Below are 21,437 nucleotides of genomic sequence, written 5' to 3'. Positions count from 1 at the left end.
CCGTCGGATCGCCGCTAAAGGCCCGGCGGCTAGCACGGTCAGCGGAGCTCCGCCAGGGGGCACAGGCCGGAGGCGCCGGCCGGGTGCGAGCGAGGGCAGCAGGCCGGTGGCCCAGATACAGAAGGATGCAATCGAACGTGGTGAGATCCCTTGCCGGGCCGCTGAAAGAATTGTCGTGCTCCGCTAATTTTCCGTGATCAGTCATCCGCAGATGTTACCGATAACATATGTGGCCCTCATTTTACTTAACATCGTAGTTCTTATAGCCAGGCTATGAGCACAGCTTGCATTCATTGTCCGCTGAAGCATAACGCAAGTGTAACGCAAAGTGTCGGCTCCTAGCAGGTCAGGTCTAGACATATCGAGATCCCCGAGCCTAACTTGGTGACGGAGTCACCAATTTCCCCTCGAGAAGTTGCCTTTGGAGTTCCTCTTTGTCTACCACTACCGGCAGCTGTTCAGCATAATCCGTTGTGTCCTTGAGCTGACCTTGATAGCGTTGGCCTCGGCCTCATCCAGCCGGATCTGCAGGTCCTTGACGGTGAGCTCCATGGACTTGCGGGGCCTGCTCCTGCTGCTGGGCGTTCTCCTGCTCAGCACGCAGCTCGTCCGCCCAGTCTGGGGATGGAACGGGGCGGCTCTGAGCTCCACAGGGGACGGGGCGGCTCTGAACTCTGCAGGGGACGGGGCGGCTCTGAGCTCCACAGGGGACGGGGCGGCTCTGAGCTCCAAAGGGGACGGGGCGACTCTGAGCTCCACAGGGAAGTTTGACGGCGTCTGACGTGTCCACCGATAGCCGGGGTTTCTCATCTAGATCAATACGTTATCGCGTACACACAGACCTCCTATATCTTTATCACAACATCAGGCCTCCTCATTGCACTCAACAAGCGTAGCCTGTATGTTCCTCCATGCCGACGTTGGCCTTCCGATCTTGGCTTTAAAGTCCTGGCGCCTGGCTTCATCTATTTCTTCTCCTCCCATCCTATCTCTTCCCAGATCTCTCTCTTTCCCATTTAACCCCAGCTCCGCCTTGCTATCTCTCTCTGTATATGTTTCCGCTGGCCATCTCCTCTCGCCACCTTCAATTCCGTCTACTTTCATCTCCTCTTTCCTGTCGCCCTCCCCCCCCCCCCCCTCGTCGCCCCTCCCCTTCCCCTCTCCGAGCCCGCCTCACCTGGCGGCGTCGATCATGGCCTTCTTGGCCTTCTCCTCGGAGGTGCGTGCCTCGTTCAGCATCTCGTCCAGGTCGACATGCAGGGAGCCCACCTCCTCTTCCAGCTTACGCCGCAGCGCAGACACGCTGTTGTAGTTGCTGGACACCTCCGTCAGCTGCTGCTGCACGTCGCCCAGCTCGGCCTCGGCCTGTGAAGTCACAGGTGGGGGGGGGAGGTCAGACGCGGCAGGTCTGCTTGGGCGTTCGCATGGAAGATATGCAGCAGTCCGACTCCTTTCGAATAAAGGCCGTGTTTCTGATGGGAGTTTTGAAGCTAGAGGAAACGATTGTGTAAGTGGCGAAAGGGCACTTATTGCTCGAAGCCACCTGACAATCAAAAACGGCAGATGTCGCTATTTCAAATAACTTTGTGACATCACACAACCGTTATCACATTAACCGAGTCAACCAGCCACCCCACTTCCCTGCATCCATCCGACCGCCGTCTGCTACCATCAGCCTCCTCTGCGACGTCGGCCGACTAAATTGTCGGCGGACGCGGTCGGCCTATTCTCCTGACCCCCTCCATGACCTCCGCCCTCGTTGACCTCCGTCATCCCTGACCTCTGCCTTCCCTGACATCTGCCCCAGTAACCTCTGTCCTCCCTGATCTCTGAAAATATCTGCCCCAGTAACCCCTGTTTCCCCCGTCCTCTTCCTTCCCTTGCCTCTGCCCTCTCTGACCTCAGCCCTGTGGTGACGTCGTCAGACTGACCTGTCGGCGGCCGCGGTCGGCCTGTTCCAGCAGGGTCCGGCTCTCCTCCAGCTCGCCGTGCAGGGCGTTGGCGCGCCGCTCCGACATGCCCAGCGCCTCGCGCACCTCGGCACGCGCGCGCTCCTCCTCCTCCAGCTGCACTTGCACGTCCTTCAGCTCCATCTGCACCCGCTTGATGGTCTTCTGGCTCTCCATGGTCTCGATGTTGGCCCGCTCCACCGACACCTCCAGCTCGTTGATGTCCGTCTCCAGCTTCTTCTTCATCCGCATCGCCTCGGCGCGGCCCTTGGCCTCGGCCTCCAGCGAGGCCTGCATGGACTCCATCTGGCGTTGGTGGCTCTTCCTGGATGGCGTCAGAGAAGACGGCGGCGTCAGGGAAACAACGAATGTGAGCGTACCAGAACAGGTCAGTTAGCTGTTCTCGCCTCGTTCACGTCAAAGATTGCTGACGCTTCCGAAGAACTATGTTGGTATGCGAATGCATGAAAGGTAGTCATCTCAGGATGAAACCCGGATACTTGACCTTTCTATGGAACGATATTTCTTTGCGGTGGTGAAGCCTAGGCGTTGAGGTTCTTAAACGTTATCAGACGTGTGGAAACCTGTCTTTGAAGAAGAAAACGCCCGAATGAAAGTCATGCTAAAACGCTCTGTGCCATTCAGTCCCACAGCCACGTCTCCACACACCAAGCCACAAATCCCACCACCTTGTCCGCCCACGCTCTCACGCAGTCAATGACCCCACTGACCTGGTGTTCTCGAACTCCTCCTCCTTCTCCTGGATGCGCCTCTCGATCTCCTGTCGCGCCTGGCTCAGCTCCAGCTGGCCGCGCAGCACCTTGTTCTCCTCCTGCTCCAGCGCGCTCTCGGCCTCCTCCAGCGCCGACTGCAGCTCCTCCTTCTCCTGCTCCACCCGCTTGCGCAGCTTCTCCACCTCGGCCAGGTTGCGGCCGCCCTCGGTGATCTGGTCCATCAGGTCCTGGAGGGCACAGCACATATGTCTTGTGATGTACAGACACGTTCTCAAAGTAGATGACAGCGAAAAGCGTTGTAGATGATAAGAACACTGCGCGTCATATCTATAGGTGCGCAGCGTCATCATCCTATGACGGTAGCTGCGCAACCGGCAATCAAGATAGCATGTCAGCTCATCATAGGCGAATAGGCATCGTCACTAAAGAATGCACACCCGCTAAACAACATAAACTTCAGCGAGTCATTTGGGATTTTGAGGACCACGTTTCTGGCGGAAGAGTTTTACGCTACAGGCAGGTCCTGACGCCAATTACACGCAATCCTAGCGGTGTCAGACTACCGTACCAACTGGGCGTCCGTTCAAGGACAGCGGGATTCAAATCGGAGACCGATCACGTGGCTCCGGCATGGCCTTGACCTCACCTTGACCTCGTCGGCCAGGCTCTTGTTCTCGCGGCGCACGGCATCCAGCTGCTCGACGCCCTCATCGTACGCCGACCGCACGCGGAAGAGCTCGGTGCTGTAGTTGCGGCAGTCCCGCTGCGAGGCGTCCAGCTCCGCAGCGACGTCGTCCACCTGCCGGGGGACGGGCAGTGTTCAGTGTTGAAGGTCGGTCGCTAGATGACAGATATGGCCAGGTGAAGGGAATGCGTTTTTTCATCAGACGTGTAAATATAGAAAAAGAAACAGTGAGATGAGATACGTTTCGCCTCAGCCGTAGTTTCCAATCGCTCTTCTGTCCTGCTGACTCTTCCAACCTGCCGAAATGTGTTTACAAAACAATTTTTTTCTCCACAGTAAACAGACAAAATCGCGAACATAAGAGACGATTCTCCATAACGTAACCAACACACGGTCCATAACCATCCACACTCCCAACGTACCTTCATCTTCCACTCGGCGATGATCTTGTCGAAGCCCTTCGCCTTCTTCTCCATCTGGGCAGCCAGCTGCTGCGCGCGCTCCACCTCCACGTGCATCTCGTCGATCTCACCCGTCAGCCGGGTCTTGATCTTCTCCAGGCTCATGTTCTTCTGGTTGAGCACCTCCAGCTGCTCGGTGGCCTCCTGCAGGCGAACGGCCAGCTTGCGGCGCTGCTCCTCCAGCTCCTCAGCCCTGCGACGAGGTCACGGGGTCATGATGGGTGCCGCGGGGCACCCATCATGTTTAAGCTTAGTTTAAACATTAAGCAAGCTTAGTTTCACGGGGTTTTGGCTCGTGTCACCGGGTCAGGAGGGCATCTGGTCGGCATCCTTTGATGGGTCAAGACTGATGCGTTGTTGTTGGCCCCTTGCTTCACTGGGATAAGACGCTATTGCATGGACAGGAATTAAGTAACGAAATTCAGGGCATATAGATTTTGGTCCACCACATATAACGCATGGAAAGGCCGCTGATGGAGGATATTTACTTTGGCCGACGGCATCACGCAGGGACAGGAGAGCTCGTAACCTGCAGCAGGCTCACACCGACTTACACCACGTGGTGCACTGGGAAGCCGCCACACGGCATTTACAAAACGAGGGCAGTTCAGGAAACTCCGTCGGCTGATCATGGTAGACACCGCTGCGCTACCAGAGGCGTCTGGCAGTGCAGTCGGCAGATCACAGCAGACACTGCTACACTACCAGATGTGACCTCTGTTCCAGCTCGCTGCCAGATGCGATCTCTCACCTGGCGATGCCCTCCTGTTCGTATTTGTTGCGCCACAGCTGAGCCTCAGCCTGAGCCTTAGCCACCTGGCGAGCCAGGTCCGACTTGAGCTCAGCCTCCTCGTCCACCTGTGGGCCAATGAAAACGCGTGACCATCGACCGCAGTCCAATCAAGTCCAGTGGGCATATGAGGACCAATTGGATGTCTAGTCGGTCACCTGAGATCCAATCAGATCTACAAGTGCGAATTTAAGGTCCTAATCGGGAACTGGTTTCATGCTTTCTCGCCAATGACGCAGGTAATAAATCTGTTTGTTATGAACGGTTTCAGTTCGCATACCACCGATAACGCACAGAACGCACATTTCGTAGCCCGTTTTACTTGTTTGTCCTTTACAACTCCCGCCCAAAATACCCTCATTGATTTGATGTTACAGGGTCACACTGTTCCAGTCCCCTGTAGCTAATAATCACTAATTTGTGAATTTGGCCGTTCTTCACGAGCTTTCCAGTATCATCCTCTCCAGACAGCCCGATCTCCTGACCCGAATCCCCCATCACCACGCCTTGGCAGTTGACCGGCGCATCCCTGTCCACCGCCGCCTCCGTTACCCTCACCAGCCCCACCACTCTGCCAACGGCCGAGTGCTAAAAGAGGTTCCTTTCCCTATCAAAGCATCAAGGGTTCAAATGCCGCCGCAGGAAAGCTTCTCCAGTCTCAGCTCTCACCAAGGGTGAAAAGTTCATGACATTGCCCTCCCCTCCCCCTCCCCCCAATCGTCGACAAGTAACCAAACCAGACCGGGGCGTTGTCGAGCAGGACTGGCCGATCAGGATGACCGCACCCACCTGCTCCCGCATGGAGTCGATGTCATGCTCGAGGTTGCGGTATTTGCCCAGGATGGTGACCCGCTCGCGCGCCTCCTCGTCGCACAGCCGGTTGCAGTCGTCCAGCTGCGACTGCAGCGTCACCTTCAGCTTCTGCAGCTGGGACAACCTGCGACTCGGCCTCCTCCAGCTGCCGGCGTTAGCGGGGACGTCAGCGGTGGTGTCCGTGTGGGCGTCAGGGGGCAGGAGGTCAGGAGGTAATCAGTCAGCAAAGGTGGCGCAGAATCAGCGCGGCGGGTGGCGCGAGGCGCTATAAGGCCAGCCAACAGAACGCAGAAACGGCCTGACCGGCCGCGACTCGGGGTCACGGCATGCTTCTCAGCAAAGTTTGTCTCACACATATCGGTCTCCGTGGTCCGAGCTCCCTACCACAGACTACGTCACCAGCACACATAAAGAGTTGCTGCTCGCACCTTACAAAGCACTTAAGCATGCGCTTGCTTTTTTCCAGGAAAACTCCGCGATTACTTCCACCCCTTGCAATAGACATCATTCTCGCCGCGACGGCCACATATCCATGACCCCTCCCCCCCCCCCCTCCACACACGCCAACATCACAGCGCGACCCACATCCAGACGACTGTCGGTGACCCCCCCCCCCCCCCCGAGCCCATGCCCCCGGCCGACCTGGTGCAGGAGGTCGGCGTTTTCAACCGACAGCTTCTTCTTGGCCGTGTCGAAGTCGCCCAGCGTGCGGTTGGCCTCCTCCAGCTTGCCGTTGAGGTTGGTCAGCTGGTCCTGCAGGCCCTTAGTCTGCTTCTCCTCCGTCGCCTGGCGTGCACACGGACGGGTCATGCGTGCGCAGCGGCACGAGTGGTCGGCCGGCGCCGGGCGGCCGTGCCCTGCAAACACTAGTCAGCGGGCGGGTCCGCGCCATGTGGAGCGATACTGCACGACCTTGTCCGTGCATCGACGTGGGCGCTTTGGTCGGGAGTTGTTGCTGCAGCGGATTGCGCACTGTTCGTGTTTAGTTGTGTTGATCTGTGCCGAGTCCCCGCGTTATTTCTAGCTTGGCACGTGTGTGTGCTCCTCGTCCAAGGTTAATGTGTGGCAATTGCCCATAAACAATACCATCAGAGCGTATTTGATGAGCGCGACGATGCATATTTTCTGACACCAAACCAGCGTATGCCGTTAGATCGCGTACAAACACTGTTACCGCACAAGAAGATTGTAAAAAAGATCGAGCAGCGTTGGCAGGTAGCCTGTGAGGAAACATGCTTCAAACGTTAGTGACGTAGTTCATCAATTGCGTGATGTTGTTAACACATAAATGGTGAGAAGCTTTTTTTCCGCATTGCTGTACAGTCAGTTACCCGGATCAGCGTTTAAAGATAGGTAATAAAGCGCATCCACAAGTACGCTAGAAAAAAAGACACAAAAGTGCATGGTTAAGTTACGTTAAAACAAAGTGGTGTTCATCAGCTGGAAAAGAGCGAAAACGCCTTCCGAAATCCTGAAAACAAATTACATTTTTGCACACAGCAGCATAGTCAAACGCATTCCAGGTGCAAGCGTGCATGCAGGCTCGCTTTGTGTTGCAGGTGTTTCGGCGCTCAAAAGAGCTGAAGTTTACCGTAAGCTGTCTTATCCGATCAAATCTTCTCGGTAACTCTCAGCCTCGCCGCGAAGCTCGTGCGTGTGCCTTTCTACGCTAAAAGAAAGGCGCAAAGGAAAATGCTGAAAATACACCTCCCAAAACATGGAAAACAAAAATCACCAGCACAAAAAGGCGGCGGGAGATCTGAAAACGGCCTGGACGAGGCGTTAGTTGGAGCGCACGGTCAGCTGTGGCGCGACGGCCAGCTGACAGCGCGGAGGCAGCGCCATCTACCTTCTCGGCGTTGGTCTGATCGAGCGCGAGCCTGAGTTCCTGAGCCTCGCTACTGAGGGCGTCGCCCTCGCGCTCGGTCCTGCAACGGGGGTCACACTCATGCAGGGGGACGTCGACCGGGGAGGGCGAAAGGTCGCGACCGGGGCACCGCCAGGGTCGCGGCCGGGCACGAGCCGCTCACAGGGTGACGTCACCACATCCACAGGGGGTCAGGGCGGGGGGGGGGGGCACTCCACGCGAGGGTCTCTCCGCTCGGCGGTTCTGTGGGCAGGGGGGGGGGGGTGAACGGACAAGGCGGCTACCTTCTCGTTGTTGATGTGCTCAATGGCCATGCGCACGTCGTGCGCCTCGGCCGTGTAGCCCTGGCGCTCCTTCTCAATCCTGGACGGCGGCGCGCGCAGTGAGGAGGCAGACACGCACCGCCCAACTACACCCGACACGCAATCCAAACATCTACCAGGTGCGGTCTCTGCACTGCGCCGGGCATCGTCCAGGCGTGCATGGAAATGCGAAGAGCGGACTGCTCTCCGTCTCATCTACGCCGAGGAAGCCCTCTGAACCATCAAACCTATGTACTACACTGGCTCAGAGGCTCGAGTGAAGGTACGACGGGCGGGATATGCTCACTCGACGGGTAGACTACTACCTACCACATCAGACCTAGTCGTAGCTGAATCCACTTCTGGCTGCCTGACAGCAGCCTAACTACACTACCGTACACTACCCGCCTCAATATTTTAGGAGCATTCGCGCCCGCCTCCCCCAGAAGCGGCCTCCTCCGCCGAGGCTAGAGTCGACCGAGGTGCCGGACCCGCGCGGGGCACTCACTTCGCCTTGGCCTTGCTCAGCTGGTCGATCTGCTCGGCCATCTCGGTGATGGCGTCGTTGTGCTTGCGGCGCAGGCCAGCCAGGGTCGTCTCCTGCTGGATGTTCTGCGGACACAGGCACGATGGTGACGTCGCAACGCGCGAGTGGCGTCATTCTTCACCGAATGCGTTCATGACAGGTTGAAAGATGTTTTTCAACAGGAATATACCTGCATTTAGAATTTTTAAGACAAGAGCATTAGTATTACCTGGAAAACCATGAAAAAGTGGTAGGCATGTGCATAAAGTGGTAGGCACTTTCTCAGGATGCGACAAGTTCAAAACTTGCATTATACATGCAATCATTTACAGTACATTTTAAAAGCTGTCACTGCTGAGACAGATGCCCCCCCCCCCCCTCTGATTCAGTGATGCTTGCCGCATTAGTATGCTTCAACTTTAAACTGAGCTTGACGGACAGGTCCCAGTGAGCGCAAGCGACCACCATGGAAACCGAAACAATAGTTTCCATTTCACCCGGAAGATGTCAGTACCTGCTCCTCAATGTCGCGGCGCAGCTTGCAATCTCGGTCTCGCGCTTCTTGTTGAGCTCGATCTGGGCGGCGGTGGCGCCACCTGCCTCGTCCAGGCGCTCGCTCAGCTCCTCAAGCTCACGCGCCTGAAGTGTCATCAACGTCATCAACACCACAATAGGCTGGTAACGCGTGCGATGTCAGCGTGGAGCGAGATCGCAACAACTACGATTGGATCGTAATAGGTTGGGACAACTTTATCAGCTCAGCTACCAACCGATTTTAGAAAAACCCCCCTAGCTGCAGTCCACCGACATAGCGGTTACAGGCGTCACTAAACGGGCGTCTGCAAGCAAGGACGCCGCGCATATAAATAACTAACGCCGCTGAACATTACGTAAGTTGTTCAGTGCATTCGCGAGGAGCATTATTCACATAGATAAGACAGTAGTAATAGCCCGTAGTAATATTAGACAGTAGTATATCTTTCGAGAAAAACCAGGGTATATATATATAATATATATTTTCTTGACATAAGACATATATATATATATATATATATTATAATATATATAATATATGTGTGTGTGGTGTATATCAAATATAATATAAGCAGCGGTCAGACTGACCAGATCGGCGCGCTGCTTCTCGGCCTTGGCGCGCGCCTGGCGCTCTGCCTCCAGCTCCTCCTCCAGCTCTCGATGCGGCCCTGCAGCTCCTTGATGACGCGCTGCAGACGCGTGACCAGCGCCTGCTCCTCCTCCAGTTTGGCTGAAGCGTGCGGGGCGGGGATGTCACGGCAGGTCATGCTACATGAGCTGAGGTCGGAGCTCAGTGGTGGACCGGGAACGATCGGCTCGTGAAGATTACTGAACACATGAACTTTCTCCCAGGTCGGTTGGGGGGGGGGGGGGTAATAGTTCTGTCAGAGCGCAGTTAGTTGCAACCTGTCAGAGCACAACATGATCTACACCCTTCGCTGGCGGATTTCCTTGGGCGCCATATGGCCAAACATCCAAACCGGCCTGAAATCACAATGATCGTCACCAGCATCGCAGGAGGTTCGCACGTGGGCGGCACTCACAGGAGAGCTGGCCGATCTCGCGGTCCTTGCGCTGGATGGTCTGCTCGAGCTCGCGCTTGTTCTTCTCCAGGTCGGCCACGGCCTCCTGGGTCAGCTTGAGGTCACCCTCCACCTTCCTCTTGGATTTGTCCATCTCGGCGCGCGTCTTCTTTTCGCGCTCCAGCGAGTCCTCCAGCTCGTCCAGCGTCTGCTCCAGCTTGGCCTTGACCTTAGTCAGGTGGCTCACCTTGTCCTCCTGCGTGCCGAAGTCCTCGGCCGTCTTCTGCTGGTTCTCCTGCGGAAGAGGCGCACGAGCGTGACGTCAGAGATGTGGAGTTAGCCGGGCAATCACGTCACTGTCATAGACACTTCCAACACCATGAAGCCTTCCTGGCTTCGCCATTCTGGTCACGTGTGCCGAATAAAAAGCAGAAGGCCGATGTGTCTAACAACGTATTCTAATCCATGGAAATGTGGGCAAAACCAAATCCCAAAATAAGTAAATATTGTCATGCGAATAGTGTGACCATCGCAAAAAGCGGGCCAATTTGCCAGCTTAAACCGCTGTACGACTGCCGAACACCATCGTCCAACCTTGCTTCCAGGTATTCGCCACCGCTAAACACACAACAGCGGAGGCTTGACAGCGATTGAGAGCAGAATCCTGAGAACTGTGGGACGCAATAAGATCATCTAGAAATGCAGCATTCACATGTGCCGTTACTGAGACTATACCTAGGCTTTTAATAAGCTTTATGTCGTGTACCAAAACCCCCGCCCATCCACATCCCAATAGCCAGCCCGTGTCGCTGGCCCTGAACATCATCCTCATCACGCACCTGCAGGCGCTTCTTCTCGCGGTTCAGCTTGTTGATGACGTCATCCTGCTGGGCGATCTCGTCGTTGAGCGTGCGGATCTGGTGGTCTTTGGAGGTCTTCTCGCTCTCGAGCTTCTTGGCGCTGTTCTGCATGTCATCGAGGTCCTTCTTCATGCTACCCATCTCGCCGTCCACCTTCCTCTTTTCCTGCGCCAGCTGCTGGCGGGCCTGTTCCTCGACGGCCAGCCGCTCCTGCGCGTCCTGGGGTCAGAGGTCAGCAGAGGTCAGAAGTGTCCGGCTAGGTGAGAAGCGAGATCAGGTCAAAGGTCAGCACAGGCCACAGGTGTGGACCTGCCAGGCGAGGAGTGCGGTTAGATAAAAGATCAGGACTGATGAGAGGGGCTGAGGCCAGAGGCCCATCAAAGGTGGGTGAGGTGAGTTCAGGCCTGCTGAGAGGTAACAACGGACAAGGGGGAGCTGAGTCGAAGGTGAGCACAGGCTAGGGAGAGTCATGTGTCTGTCCTCAATTTCTAAACGTCCTGGGGATCAGTGGTCGCATAGTCAGTGGTCAGGTAAAGTCCGAGGTCGATGAGGATTTCGCTCATGTTTGAAGTGTAATAATGTCAGCAAATTTCACATTGGTCATAAAGTTTGGGTGTTAGTATCAAGGACTAGAGAACCGGAGCGATCATTTAATAACGAGGTTGTTCATATCTCTATATATATATATTATATCTATATATATATTACACTGGAGCCAAAAGTCCTCACTTTAGAGACGACGAGGTCACTGTGATCACATCTGAGTTTATGTAAAACTATTGCTATTAGCATGCGTGCTGATTCACATTTCTTTTTAATTTCTTCGTTTTCATTTGAATAAGTATTTCGGTTAAAAGCGCATCAATCATTTGTGGCTCTCGCCCGGCAGTTGCGCGGCCATGAAGTCCTTGATCGTTGGTCACGTCATTTCGCTAACGCAAGAGCAATTTGTCGTGTTCTTGGCAGCCTTCATAATGCTCTTATCGAAAAAAAATGTGACGCCAATAAATATTTCGTTGTTGTTTAACAGCACCGTCAAAAGGTAACTGTGAGTTTCGCCTTTTTGTTCACCAGTTGCCGACCACTGAGCCCGCTGACAAGCCCGCGGGACTGCATAAAACCCCGTGATTCGATGTGACAGCCTCATCATGGGCTTCCGACATCTTTTGAACGCTAGCCGTCAGCATGACATGGGAAGGGGGCAACTTCAAGACCCCCGTCTTTCGTGAGCCATTCCCAGCGCTGCGACTAACCAAGTGCCTCCTGGTGCGAACCATTTTCCGCAGGCCTTTACTGCCACCTTTGCGAGACCGGCTGCATTTCACTCAGCGGGCCTTTGCCTGCCACATTTCAGGCCAAGGAGTTGCTTGCTGTCAGACACGAGGCATCCATTCTTGAAGCGTGCCGGCAAACCCCCGACGTGCCGCCACGCCCCAAGTCGCGGCACCTCCGAGCCGCCGGCGGGCGGCTCGGAGGGTGCCGCTACCGCTCCCGCTGGCGAAACTGGAGCACTGGCCTCCGTACACGGAACGGCGTCCGAAAATACCGGCTCGCAACCTCGCCGTGATTCAGCCACCCCGCCGGCACTATTTTACCCGCGGCCGAATGATCGAAGCCGACTGTTCGGCGGCCGCGCTCGCCTCGGACCACTGGCGATCGGGGGAAACGCCGCGGGCGATTCTGCTCCGCGGCGGCCGGCTGACAGCCGCGGCAGTCCGCCGGCGGCTGCTTGTTATCGCCGGATGCGCGACTTCAAATACAGACGGGCGCTGAGATAAACGAGCCCGCAGTCGCCCCCCGACGGCTCGGCAGCCGCTGGCGACGCGTCCTGGTCGGCAGGAACTGCACGAGGAGCAGGGTTCCCGACCAGGGCTTATGGGGCGGTAGCCGCCGGGTGACAGTGGTGACATCTGTTGACGGTTCACGCAAGCGCGAGATCCGCTGACAGGTGTTGTGACTGCAATGACGTTGAGGGAACCAGGCTGTTCGGTTGACATTCTCAGCCTCTCAATCACATCATTTAACAGCTGTGATATTAAACTGCTCGACGGTAATCAGCCAGGCATAAAGATGCTCTTATTCCATCAAAAATTGTGGCCGAAGAGTCGGCGTAGACTTACGTCGGTTTTGCAATTGCAAGACCGTTGCAGTCCGCGGATACCACGCCCGTGGCACATCATTTGATTGGGCACCGCACAGGTGGTCATCCAGCCCGATACGTGTCTTATTTGCGCAGCACAAGCGTCTTGAATAATGATAGATCACGCGCTCCGAGCATCACTTAGAAGTCATCAGCATATTGACCAGTGATGTGGTCCAATCACCGTCGATTCACTAGAACGTCAACATCAGGTCACTTCAGTGTCCATTGTGCCATTAATGTCATCAAGAGGTCACTAAAACTATCGGTGGACAGCACTCATGTCTAGGCTTACTCTAGATCGTGAGGATGTAGTTTACTATTCAATTGGGAAGTGGGGCTCTAGCCCTTAACTTTGAAAAGAGAGAGGGGCCAATCCGACAAGAGCGACGTATTTTCTACATTTTGAGCGTACGTTTAGCTATTTTTCTCTGCTCAGCCCCAACACTCCCCATAATGCATGTTTATAAACCACACCCGTGGTGGGTGCCCGATAGACCTTTTACACGTCACCACTCGCTCACCACCATGTCATCAGCAGGTCACCAGAAGGTCGCCGGTATGCCGTCGACAGCTGAACACAGCGGGCGACCGGCATACGGCCTGCCAAAGCACCAGAAAATCGCTACGAGCTCACCGCCATCAAACGACGCCTGTACTTACATTGAGCTGGGCCTCGAGGTCGGCCTTCTGCGCCTGCAGCTTCTGCTGCTTGGCGATCTCATCGCCCATGGAGCCGCGCTCCGACTCAAGACGAGACACCAGCTCATTCTTCTCCTGCAGCAGCTTGATGTTCTTCTCCTCGGCGTCCTTCCGCTGCTTCAGCTCCACGTCCAGCTTGGCGGTGGCCGCCGCCGCCTCCTCCTCCAGTCTCTGCGGACGGGGGTGAGTTGGGTGACGGGTTCGTGGAGAACGCTGGCAGCTGTCGGGGCGATGTTGACAAGGGATGTTTGAACGACACGTTCCAAACGTGATGCGAGGGATAATTTATCCACATGAGGACAGCCGTTGCGATTCATGTCTGGTGTTGGCATTCCGTTTGGGCTGTTCCGCTGGGAAGGTGTTCTTCGTGCGGATGACGGTTTCGCCAACTTAGGTGCAGCGTGAGTGCGTTTGACCTCACGAGACAGACGGGACTAGTGCATGCAATCGCCAGGAGATAGGTCAGGAGATAGGTCATTTCAGCCAGGAGATAGGTCATTGCACTTATCTTATCGACAGGCAAGCCAAACGCAGTTTTGTGGTCTTGAAAAGATTCACAACACCCGTAAAGGGCTTTCAAAAGAAACTTTTTTAAGGTATGCTCATTTTTAGAATCTTCCCACAAGCTACAAGTACTGGCGAAGACAAAACTTCTACACCAAACAGCAAAAAAGACGTAACGACATTAATCCACAATTGTTCGCAAACCAAACTGACCCATTGGAACAACCCGCATAATTTGTTTACCGAACTGCCGGAAAGGCCTTTGCACCACTGCAGCGCACTGTATGAGGTGGCTTCAAAAATGGTCTTGCCATTGCAACTGCACCGCACTCAAAACGTTTACCGCCATAGCATTGGACGGCGTGGTGAACAGATGAAACAACGCTGCTTTTCAAAGCACAACCACATTATGTTACCATTGCGTAACCACTGATATGATGTAGGGAATTTGTTTTCTGGTCCCAGTAGTCAAACGGAGGGATCGGTGGCAAATAATGAAACCCTTCGAGCAGAAGAAATGAACCAGTTCAGATCACCATATTAGCCGACCGAAAATGTCCGCATGAACTGCATACTGCTTAATGTTGACGGAATGCTACCCAAATTGAAGTAGTCGTCTGAGATGAGGACCAAACTAGAAAACTGATGAGTTGATGATAGTATCTAAACAAACAGGTAGCGTTGTACGGAACGTATGGACGGCACATTGTGGTGCAATACGGACTATACCTCTCAAATTGTTCGCAAATTGAAGGTTTTTATGGAATGATGGCACAATGGCAAAAATAAACCTCTCGCTAAGTCATGGATTTACACGAAAATCAGCTTCGATATTTAAAAATTGGCAAGTTTGGAATTTTAAAAAGCAGAATTCAAGTAGGCGATGTGGATTATCCGCCAAAGTCCGTTCCGTCCTTGATTCAAGCCACCACCATTGCATACATCCATGTTCCATGCCACGACAGCGGGAGTCGTGGGAGGGACTGGCGGCACGACGCACCACCATCAGCTCACCCAACTCGCGCTGCTCACTCGGACACTCCGCCTGAACTCGGGAGCACGCGACACTCCACGACAACCCCGCGGAACCCACGACAACCCACGGCAAATCCGAACAGCCACACTCCGGAGAAACCACAGACGCACGGCCGCCTCGCCGCCGCTTCCCGTACCTTTCTGCGGCCATCGATCTGGCTGAACCACTCGTCGTACCGGGCGACGGCCTCGCGGGACGCCCGCCTCAAACTCCTTGATATCGGCAGCATGGCTGGGCGGGGAGGGGAGGGGGACCGACACAGGAGCTCGGGGCGCTGCGCTCCGGACCGTTCGACCGGCAGAGCGGGAACGAGTGTGCCGCACGGCCTGGGGCCGCCGCGCCCGCCCCGCCGCCGCCGCTCCGTCGCCGCCGGGGGCTGAGTCAGCCTGGGGCGGGGCCCCATTTTTGGAGGGTGGGGACGGGCGTGCTCGTGAGGGGAGGTGGCGTGCGCTTGACCGTGATGGCCGTAGGTGGGGTCCGTTTGGCTTCGCGCGATGCCTTGCCCCAGCCCCAGTCCCGGAGTTGTTTGGACCCCGTTAATTTTTGAAGCCGTTTCAAACGAACAGCTATAAATGCTAAACAAGACCACAACCTTGTCCTCCTGTTAAGGGCATTATCACATCGGGGCAAAACAATACCTCTTGTTCGGAGCATTTATTTGGTACACATTTATCTATTGGCATTTAGTATCTTTTTCATATATGTTTGGGCCTCCTGATGAGACTCCTGAAGCTCCAGCTGCGGTGTTCTCTAAAAGGATGTCCGTCATTGCCAAGATCGTCGCCCCTTGTAGTGCTTAGTGGATGAGCTCACTCCAATCGTTTAAGAGTTAGATTCAAAATTGTGGTCATCTGGCAAAGAGCGGGACTAGATTTGGTTGAACTCGGCATCTTTTGGGCAGGCATACTTAGGGCGTGTGGCGTATAGCCAGAAGACTCATAGAATAATGCCATATTTCCATGCGTGTGCGATTCTGGACACGGTGGAGAATTTCCGCGTGAATCGATGGGAATCAGTGCAAAGACTGAAACAGAACAAAATGTTTTTGGAACGAAGCTTTTTAAAGCTGGTACTCGGTGGCAGGATTAATCGACTGAAGAGATGGAACGTTTCAGGGCAAATGGTTATCTAACCAGCTTTATGTCGAAGATGTCTCTCACATTGAAGTTGGATGTTATAACAGAGTGCAATGTTTTAATAAATATCAAATCCGCCGGAAACCGTATTTTCCCCAGAGCAATAAACAAGTTTGTTCTCCGTCGCAAGCAGCGTGCTTCTCTCTAGCCCGTCGCTGTGCTTCTAACCAGGTGCATCATTCAGTGCGGTCATCATCATCATAAACTTGCGTAGAGAGCCAAGTAAAGTTTACACGCCCAACAGCGGTGTCTTTCAACATGGCAGCATCTAACCACCCAGTGACTTCAAGTGACGTCACGCATTGGCCCGGCTGCACCGCCTGGGAGCGGCACAGCACGCATCGTGTGCCATTCCTCAGCGTCACCGAGGCATGCCCCAGCCGCCATCAGCGCCACCTAGACGGCTGTGTTCGGTTCCGCGTTGTACCGGCCGGTCGGCGGCGCCCGGGGCCAAAATAGCTCGCCCACCGCGGCCGTGACTCAGACTGGGGCGGCGCGAGAGGGCCACCGTCGGTCCAGTGCCGACCACTTCACCGTCCATCGGTCGGTCATTGTGTGCATGGACGCCCCCCCCCCCCTTCCCGCAGCGGCCTCAGGGGCTCGAGCGTGCAGGGCCACAGCGGCGACCGCGGGTGGGCGCCGCCGGCAGCCTCCTCCCCCCGGTCGAGCCGGAGGGGGTCGTCGCCACCGACGGGCGTCAGTGAAAACAGACCCCGGCACGTGGCATGCGAGAGCACGTGCAAAGAAAACAGCGGCTGCCGTCGGCCGGGAGGCAGGCTGGCTTCTGGTGAGCCGCGCGGTTGACGTGCTCTGCCGCCACTGCCAGATGAGTCATGGCTTCGAGAGCCGCGGCCGGCTTGGGTTACTCGTCTGCCTTCAAAGGCCGGCCGGCGGATCAAGTGGGCGCTGCGCGATGGCGGAGAGTGTGACGGCGCCTGATGATGTACGAGTGAGCGGGGCTTTGGTGCGCGTGTTTGTTGGTCTGATGTGCGGCTTTATGGCCCCGGCTCGGCCAGAAAGTCACGCCTCCGCGCCCCCTGGTGCTGCATCGAGGACCCGGTGATGCATCCATCGTCGCCTCGCCTTGCCTTTGTTTGTTTGTGCCTGCCCTTCCGGGTGCGACTAGCTCCGGCGAGGTGAAATTGGCACCGTCTGTTGTCCTAAGCAGTCATTTGGACGGGCACCAGCCCGTTGATCAGGGACGCGGTGCAGTACGCGACGGAAGACTGGCGGAGGCGACCACGGCGTCGACGGAAACATGGCCCGGCCGCGACGTCGGACAGACAGCCGCCAAGAGATAGACGCCCCGGCCCCCGCCGCGGAGACATCGGCTCAACTTGGCGTGAGTCCAGTGCCGCCGCCGCTCATCCCCACCCCTCGAGTGAGGCGCGCCGCCTCCGACCGCAGCCGTAGCGGCGGGCTCTCGCGTCGGTCGCCGGTCCGTAGCGCGGGACAGCTCCCGTGACCCCCTTGAGCTCATCCTCGATGCGGGTCTCGTAGAGCATGGGGCGGACCTTGATCCAGAGGCGGAACCAGGCCCAGCCCTGCATCTTCATGTACTTGCGGACGGCGCGCTGCACGATCAGCAGCGACGCGCTGCGGATGAAGACGGAAGCTCGAGGCGACGTACGGTACGCACAATTCTCGGAAAACTCCGGCAAGCACATGACGTTGTATGTTACACCTCCGGATTGCATCGGAGTTGCATGAGGCAGAGAGGGGAGAAGGTAACAGTTGACATGATCAACATGGTCTTTGAAAAGAGGAAGAGGGGTCCAAATCACACACAGTTCGAGAAAATCCCTCCAAAGACAAGTTGACTCAACTGTTCTGCTAGTCGGACCGTCTCGGACCGTCCCGTCCTAGTCCCTGGTCCTGACCAATTCAAAACCAAGCCCAGTAACGTCGCAATCCAGGCAGCAAGACCCGGGGCCCGGTCCGTGACAGCAGCTCCCCCCCCCCCCCTACCACCTCCTCCCTGCCTTATACCCGGAGCCGGCGGCCCTCAGCGACCCCGCCCCGGCCCGAGACGTACCGCTGATCCTGCAGCTTCTTGTACTCGCGCTGGGCGAAGTAGCCGCGGATGGTCGCCTGCATCCAGGAGAAGATCTTGTTGAGCTTGTCATCTCGCAGCTCCTCCATGTCTCCCAGCACGCCGGCGCGCGAAGAAGACCTGAGGTCACACCGCCAGGGGTCGGGTCGATGGGCAGGGCACGTGGGGTCCAGGTCACCTCACGTCAGGTCACCAGACATCGACTCACAGTAGCCAGGTCACTGGATGTTAGGTCAAAAAACGCATTAGTTCATTCCGTGTGAGTTAAGCTCACAAAACAGCTTGTATTCAGTAATTTACGTTACGACATATAATTCCTTTTTTGGTGATCCTTTTGAAGCTCATTCGCAACGAAGGCGCAAAAACAAACAGGAAAACAGCAAGACATAATCATATATATATATATATATATATATATATATATATATATATATATATATATATATATATGTATATATTCTGGGTACTATCTGCAAAAAATACAAATACGCTGAAAACTTCCGCCGCTGCCGGCAGCCGCAGGACGAAAACCTGGTCTGCGATTAAGATCCATCAAGATGGGGACCAGCGGCCACGCTACCTTAGTAAGCCCCAGACGGAACTTATCGGAGTCAAGGTCAATTTTCTTGAGGCAGACGTCACAGGCGTCACGGTCCTCCTTCTTCTCCTTCATCTCCTTGGGTGCCAGGATCACATAGCTTTGGGAGGGGCGGAGGGGTCAGACGGGGTCAGCTCACACGAACCGACCGGCGGGTCAGCTGAGGTTGCACGGGTCAGAGCATCACGCTGTGGCCGCACACGGTGGGGGGGGGGCAGGTGGGTGTCTGGGGGGGGCGGGGGGGGAGAAGAGAGCATACCGGTCGCATTTTCTCCGTCTCCTCCTGCGGGCGGGTCACGCCGAACACGTTCCTGAGTTTATAGGGGGGGGGGGGGGGGGGGGGGGGGGGCGGGGGGGGGGGGGGGGGAGAGGGGGGGGGGGGGGGGGGGGGCAAAGGGGCAAAGAGAGTGTGCGATACTGGGCATAACACGCATGTGCCTTCTACGAGATTGGCATCTGCAAACGGATCACTCTGTGCACAGGTGGAAGGGGGGGGGGGAGCAGGCATACAGCGATAAAGAGATCAGCTGTGCCTGACACCCTCCTTCGCCGAAGTGGGGACATTCCAGGCTCTCGTCCTCACTCGCGGGAGGCTCACAGACATCGGGTACAGCGGTGCACTTGGCCAGCGCGACGATCTGCTTCGTCAGATGCGGGGATACGCGAGGGGGGGGGGAGGGGAGGGCGACCAGCAGGTCCGCTCGGGAGCCTCAGGGAAGGCTGCGCCGCCCCTGGCATCGAGTCACGCTGCCCCCTGATGGAGGGCATGCCACCCATCCGGAGTCGGGGAGCAGAGGGGGGGGGGGGGGGGGGGGGGCGGACTGAGGCGTCACCTTCAGTCTGGTCAGCTTCCCTGTCGGCTGCAACCATCCTGAGAGCTTGCAGGTCGTTCCGAATGCAAACAAGACAGAGAGACAACCGAGCGTTGGTGGAGGGTTGGGTTGCAGGGTACACCAATACGGCGAGGAGGCGTGGGAACGCCTGCGCAAGCTCCGCCGTGCGGTGGTGGTGGGAGGGACAACCCAGTCCGGTCACCTTCGTCAGGCCCAGCCGGAACTTGTCGGGTCCATCTCTGGATTATGGTCATGCACTTGTCGCAGGCGTCCCGACCCTCCTTGCACGCCTTCATCTCCTTCGGTGCCAGAATCACGTATCTACAGCGCCCCGGGTGAGTTATCACGTGTCGTGTATCAGTTGCGCAGCCAGGATCGCGTATCTACAGTGCCCTAGCCGAGTTATCCCCGCACCGTCCGCTTCCGAGGTCCAGGGATCAAGTGGATGACCGCGGTCGCATTTGCACACAGCAAGGAGACGCCACGGCCGCAAACCGAGAGACGCTACGGCCGCAGACTTGCAGACAATACGGCCACAGACTGGGAGACGCTACGGTTGCAGAACGGGAGACGCTATGGCCGCAGACCGGGAGATGTACGGCCGCGAACGAGAGACGTTCGGTCGAGGAACGGGAGACGCTACGGCCGCAGAACGAGAGGCGTTCGGCCGTAGAGCGGGAGACGTTCGGCCGTAGAGCGGGAGACGTTCGGCCGTAGAGCGGGGGGCGTTCGGCCGCAGACCGGGAGGCGCTACGGCCGCAGACCGGGAGATGTACGGCCGCAGAACGAGAGACGTTCGTCGAGGAATGGGAGACGCTACGCCGCAGAATGAGAGACGTTCCGGCCGTAATGCGGGGGGCGTTCGGCCGTAGAGCGGGGGGGGGGGGGGCGTTCGGCCGCATACACCATGTCCGCCTCGCGGCAGACAGTCCGAGCACAACGACAGACAGCGAAACCACGGGGAAGTCGGGGATGCCGCCTTGTCCGACCGGCGGCATCAGGCACCTCCGCCGCTGAGCGGACAGCAGTGGGCGACAGAGGTCAGTGCATTGCCTGAGGTCGGAGCAGGTGAGTGCCAAGACAACCCCCAGTCCAACCCGCACGTGACTCACAACCTTGAATAAGCCACGATGTAAACTGCTGATTGGGTTCGCGCCAGTGGAAGTGAACGATGTTCGCCGCCTGAATCAGAGACAGTGATATACGACCCGCGCCTATCGTAAATATTTGAAGACACAACTGGATAATGACGAAGATGCCTCCACAGGCCAACACAATCCGTTTCTACGTCGCACAGCAAACGCTGACGCCATGGGGCCCCTGTTGCCATGTTTATGTCAAAATAAATTATTCTTCGTCATCGCCGAAAATGAATTTGATGACGAAATTGATGAACTGCCAGCGTAACAGCATTAATTTTTTGCGCATTTTTCCAGAATGCGCAAAACTTAACTGATTTTGATTTTTGATTAATCAGTTTCCTAATTCTATGAACCAGCAAAGAGAGCGGTTCAAAATTTCACTTCGGTAAAACGGGAGGCGTAATGTCCCCGCAGTCCTCAGTGTTGACCCCGCTGCCACATGGGTCCCGTGACGACATTCTTCTCTCCTCCCCAGGCCGGTCAGCGCGACGTCGGATGAGAACGCGCATGAGAACGCAGTCGAGCACGCAGCCGAGAACACCTCGCCACTTACCGGTGACGGAAGTCGTGGTACACCATGCGGTTGGGGAAGCCCTTGCGACAGATACGGATGCCTTCCAGTACGCCGTTGCAGGTCAGCTGGTGCATCACCAGGTGGGAGTCGATGACGCCTGACAGCGGCAGTCGAGGTCAGCGCCCATGCGGTTCAGCACAGTCAACAGCTATTTCGAACTGTCCTTGAGTTGTGGA

The 21,437-nt window shown here is 56.3% G+C and overlaps 3 protein-coding genes across 3 annotated transcripts; all 3 read right to left on the bottom strand.

Annotated features, from left to right (window-relative positions):
- Nucleotides 1–444: 444 nt before the first annotated feature.
- On the bottom strand, nucleotides 445–2,018 carry LOC119113492 (myosin heavy chain, muscle). Its single transcript, XM_037237798.1, has 3 exons — nucleotides 1,932–2,018; nucleotides 1,178–1,365; nucleotides 445–589 (listed from the first exon to the last, which is right to left on the bottom strand). Exons 1-3 carry the CDS (start codon nucleotides 2,016–2,018, stop codon nucleotides 445–447), a joined length of 420 nt encoding a protein of 139 aa, XP_037093693.1.
- A 38-nt stretch (nucleotides 2,019–2,056) lies between these two features.
- On the bottom strand, nucleotides 2,057–18,197 carry LOC119113363 (myosin heavy chain, muscle-like; the record flags this gene model as incomplete). The annotated part of the gene is given in 19 exon segments (XM_037237677.1): nucleotides 2,057–2,274; nucleotides 2,681–2,910; nucleotides 3,330–3,482; nucleotides 3,791–4,022; nucleotides 4,581–4,687; nucleotides 5,409–5,552; nucleotides 5,554–5,577; nucleotides 6,075–6,218; nucleotides 7,282–7,360; nucleotides 8,110–8,213; nucleotides 8,642–8,670; nucleotides 8,673–8,766; nucleotides 9,250–9,320; nucleotides 9,323–9,391; nucleotides 9,705–9,978; nucleotides 10,523–10,762; nucleotides 13,347–13,556; nucleotides 17,531–17,657; nucleotides 18,097–18,197. Coding segments are annotated over 19 exon segments (2,611 nt in total), but the record flags the coding sequence as incomplete, so codon positions are not given.
- A 383-nt stretch (nucleotides 18,198–18,580) lies between these two features.
- Nucleotides 18,581–21,360, bottom strand: LOC119113491 (myosin-7-like). The gene is made up of 2 exons (XM_037237797.1): nucleotides 21,241–21,360; nucleotides 18,581–18,812 (listed from the first exon to the last, which is right to left on the bottom strand). The coding sequence occupies exons 1-2, from the start codon at nucleotides 21,333–21,335 to the stop codon at nucleotides 18,581–18,583; spliced, it is 327 nt and encodes a 108-aa protein (XP_037093692.1). The 5' UTR covers nucleotides 21,336–21,360.
- Between the last annotated feature and the right edge of the window lie 77 nt (nucleotides 21,361–21,437).

The sequence above is a fragment of the Pollicipes pollicipes genome, unplaced genomic scaffold (genome assembly GCF_011947565.3).
Source record: "Pollicipes pollicipes isolate AB1234 unplaced genomic scaffold, Ppol_2.1 Scaffold_7262;HRSCAF=8765_pilon_pilon_pilon, whole genome shotgun sequence".
In the NCBI taxonomy this organism is placed as follows: Eukaryota; Metazoa; Arthropoda; class Thecostraca; order Pollicipedomorpha; family Pollicipedidae; genus Pollicipes; species Pollicipes pollicipes.
This window is presented reverse-complemented; position numbering and strand designations above follow the sequence as displayed.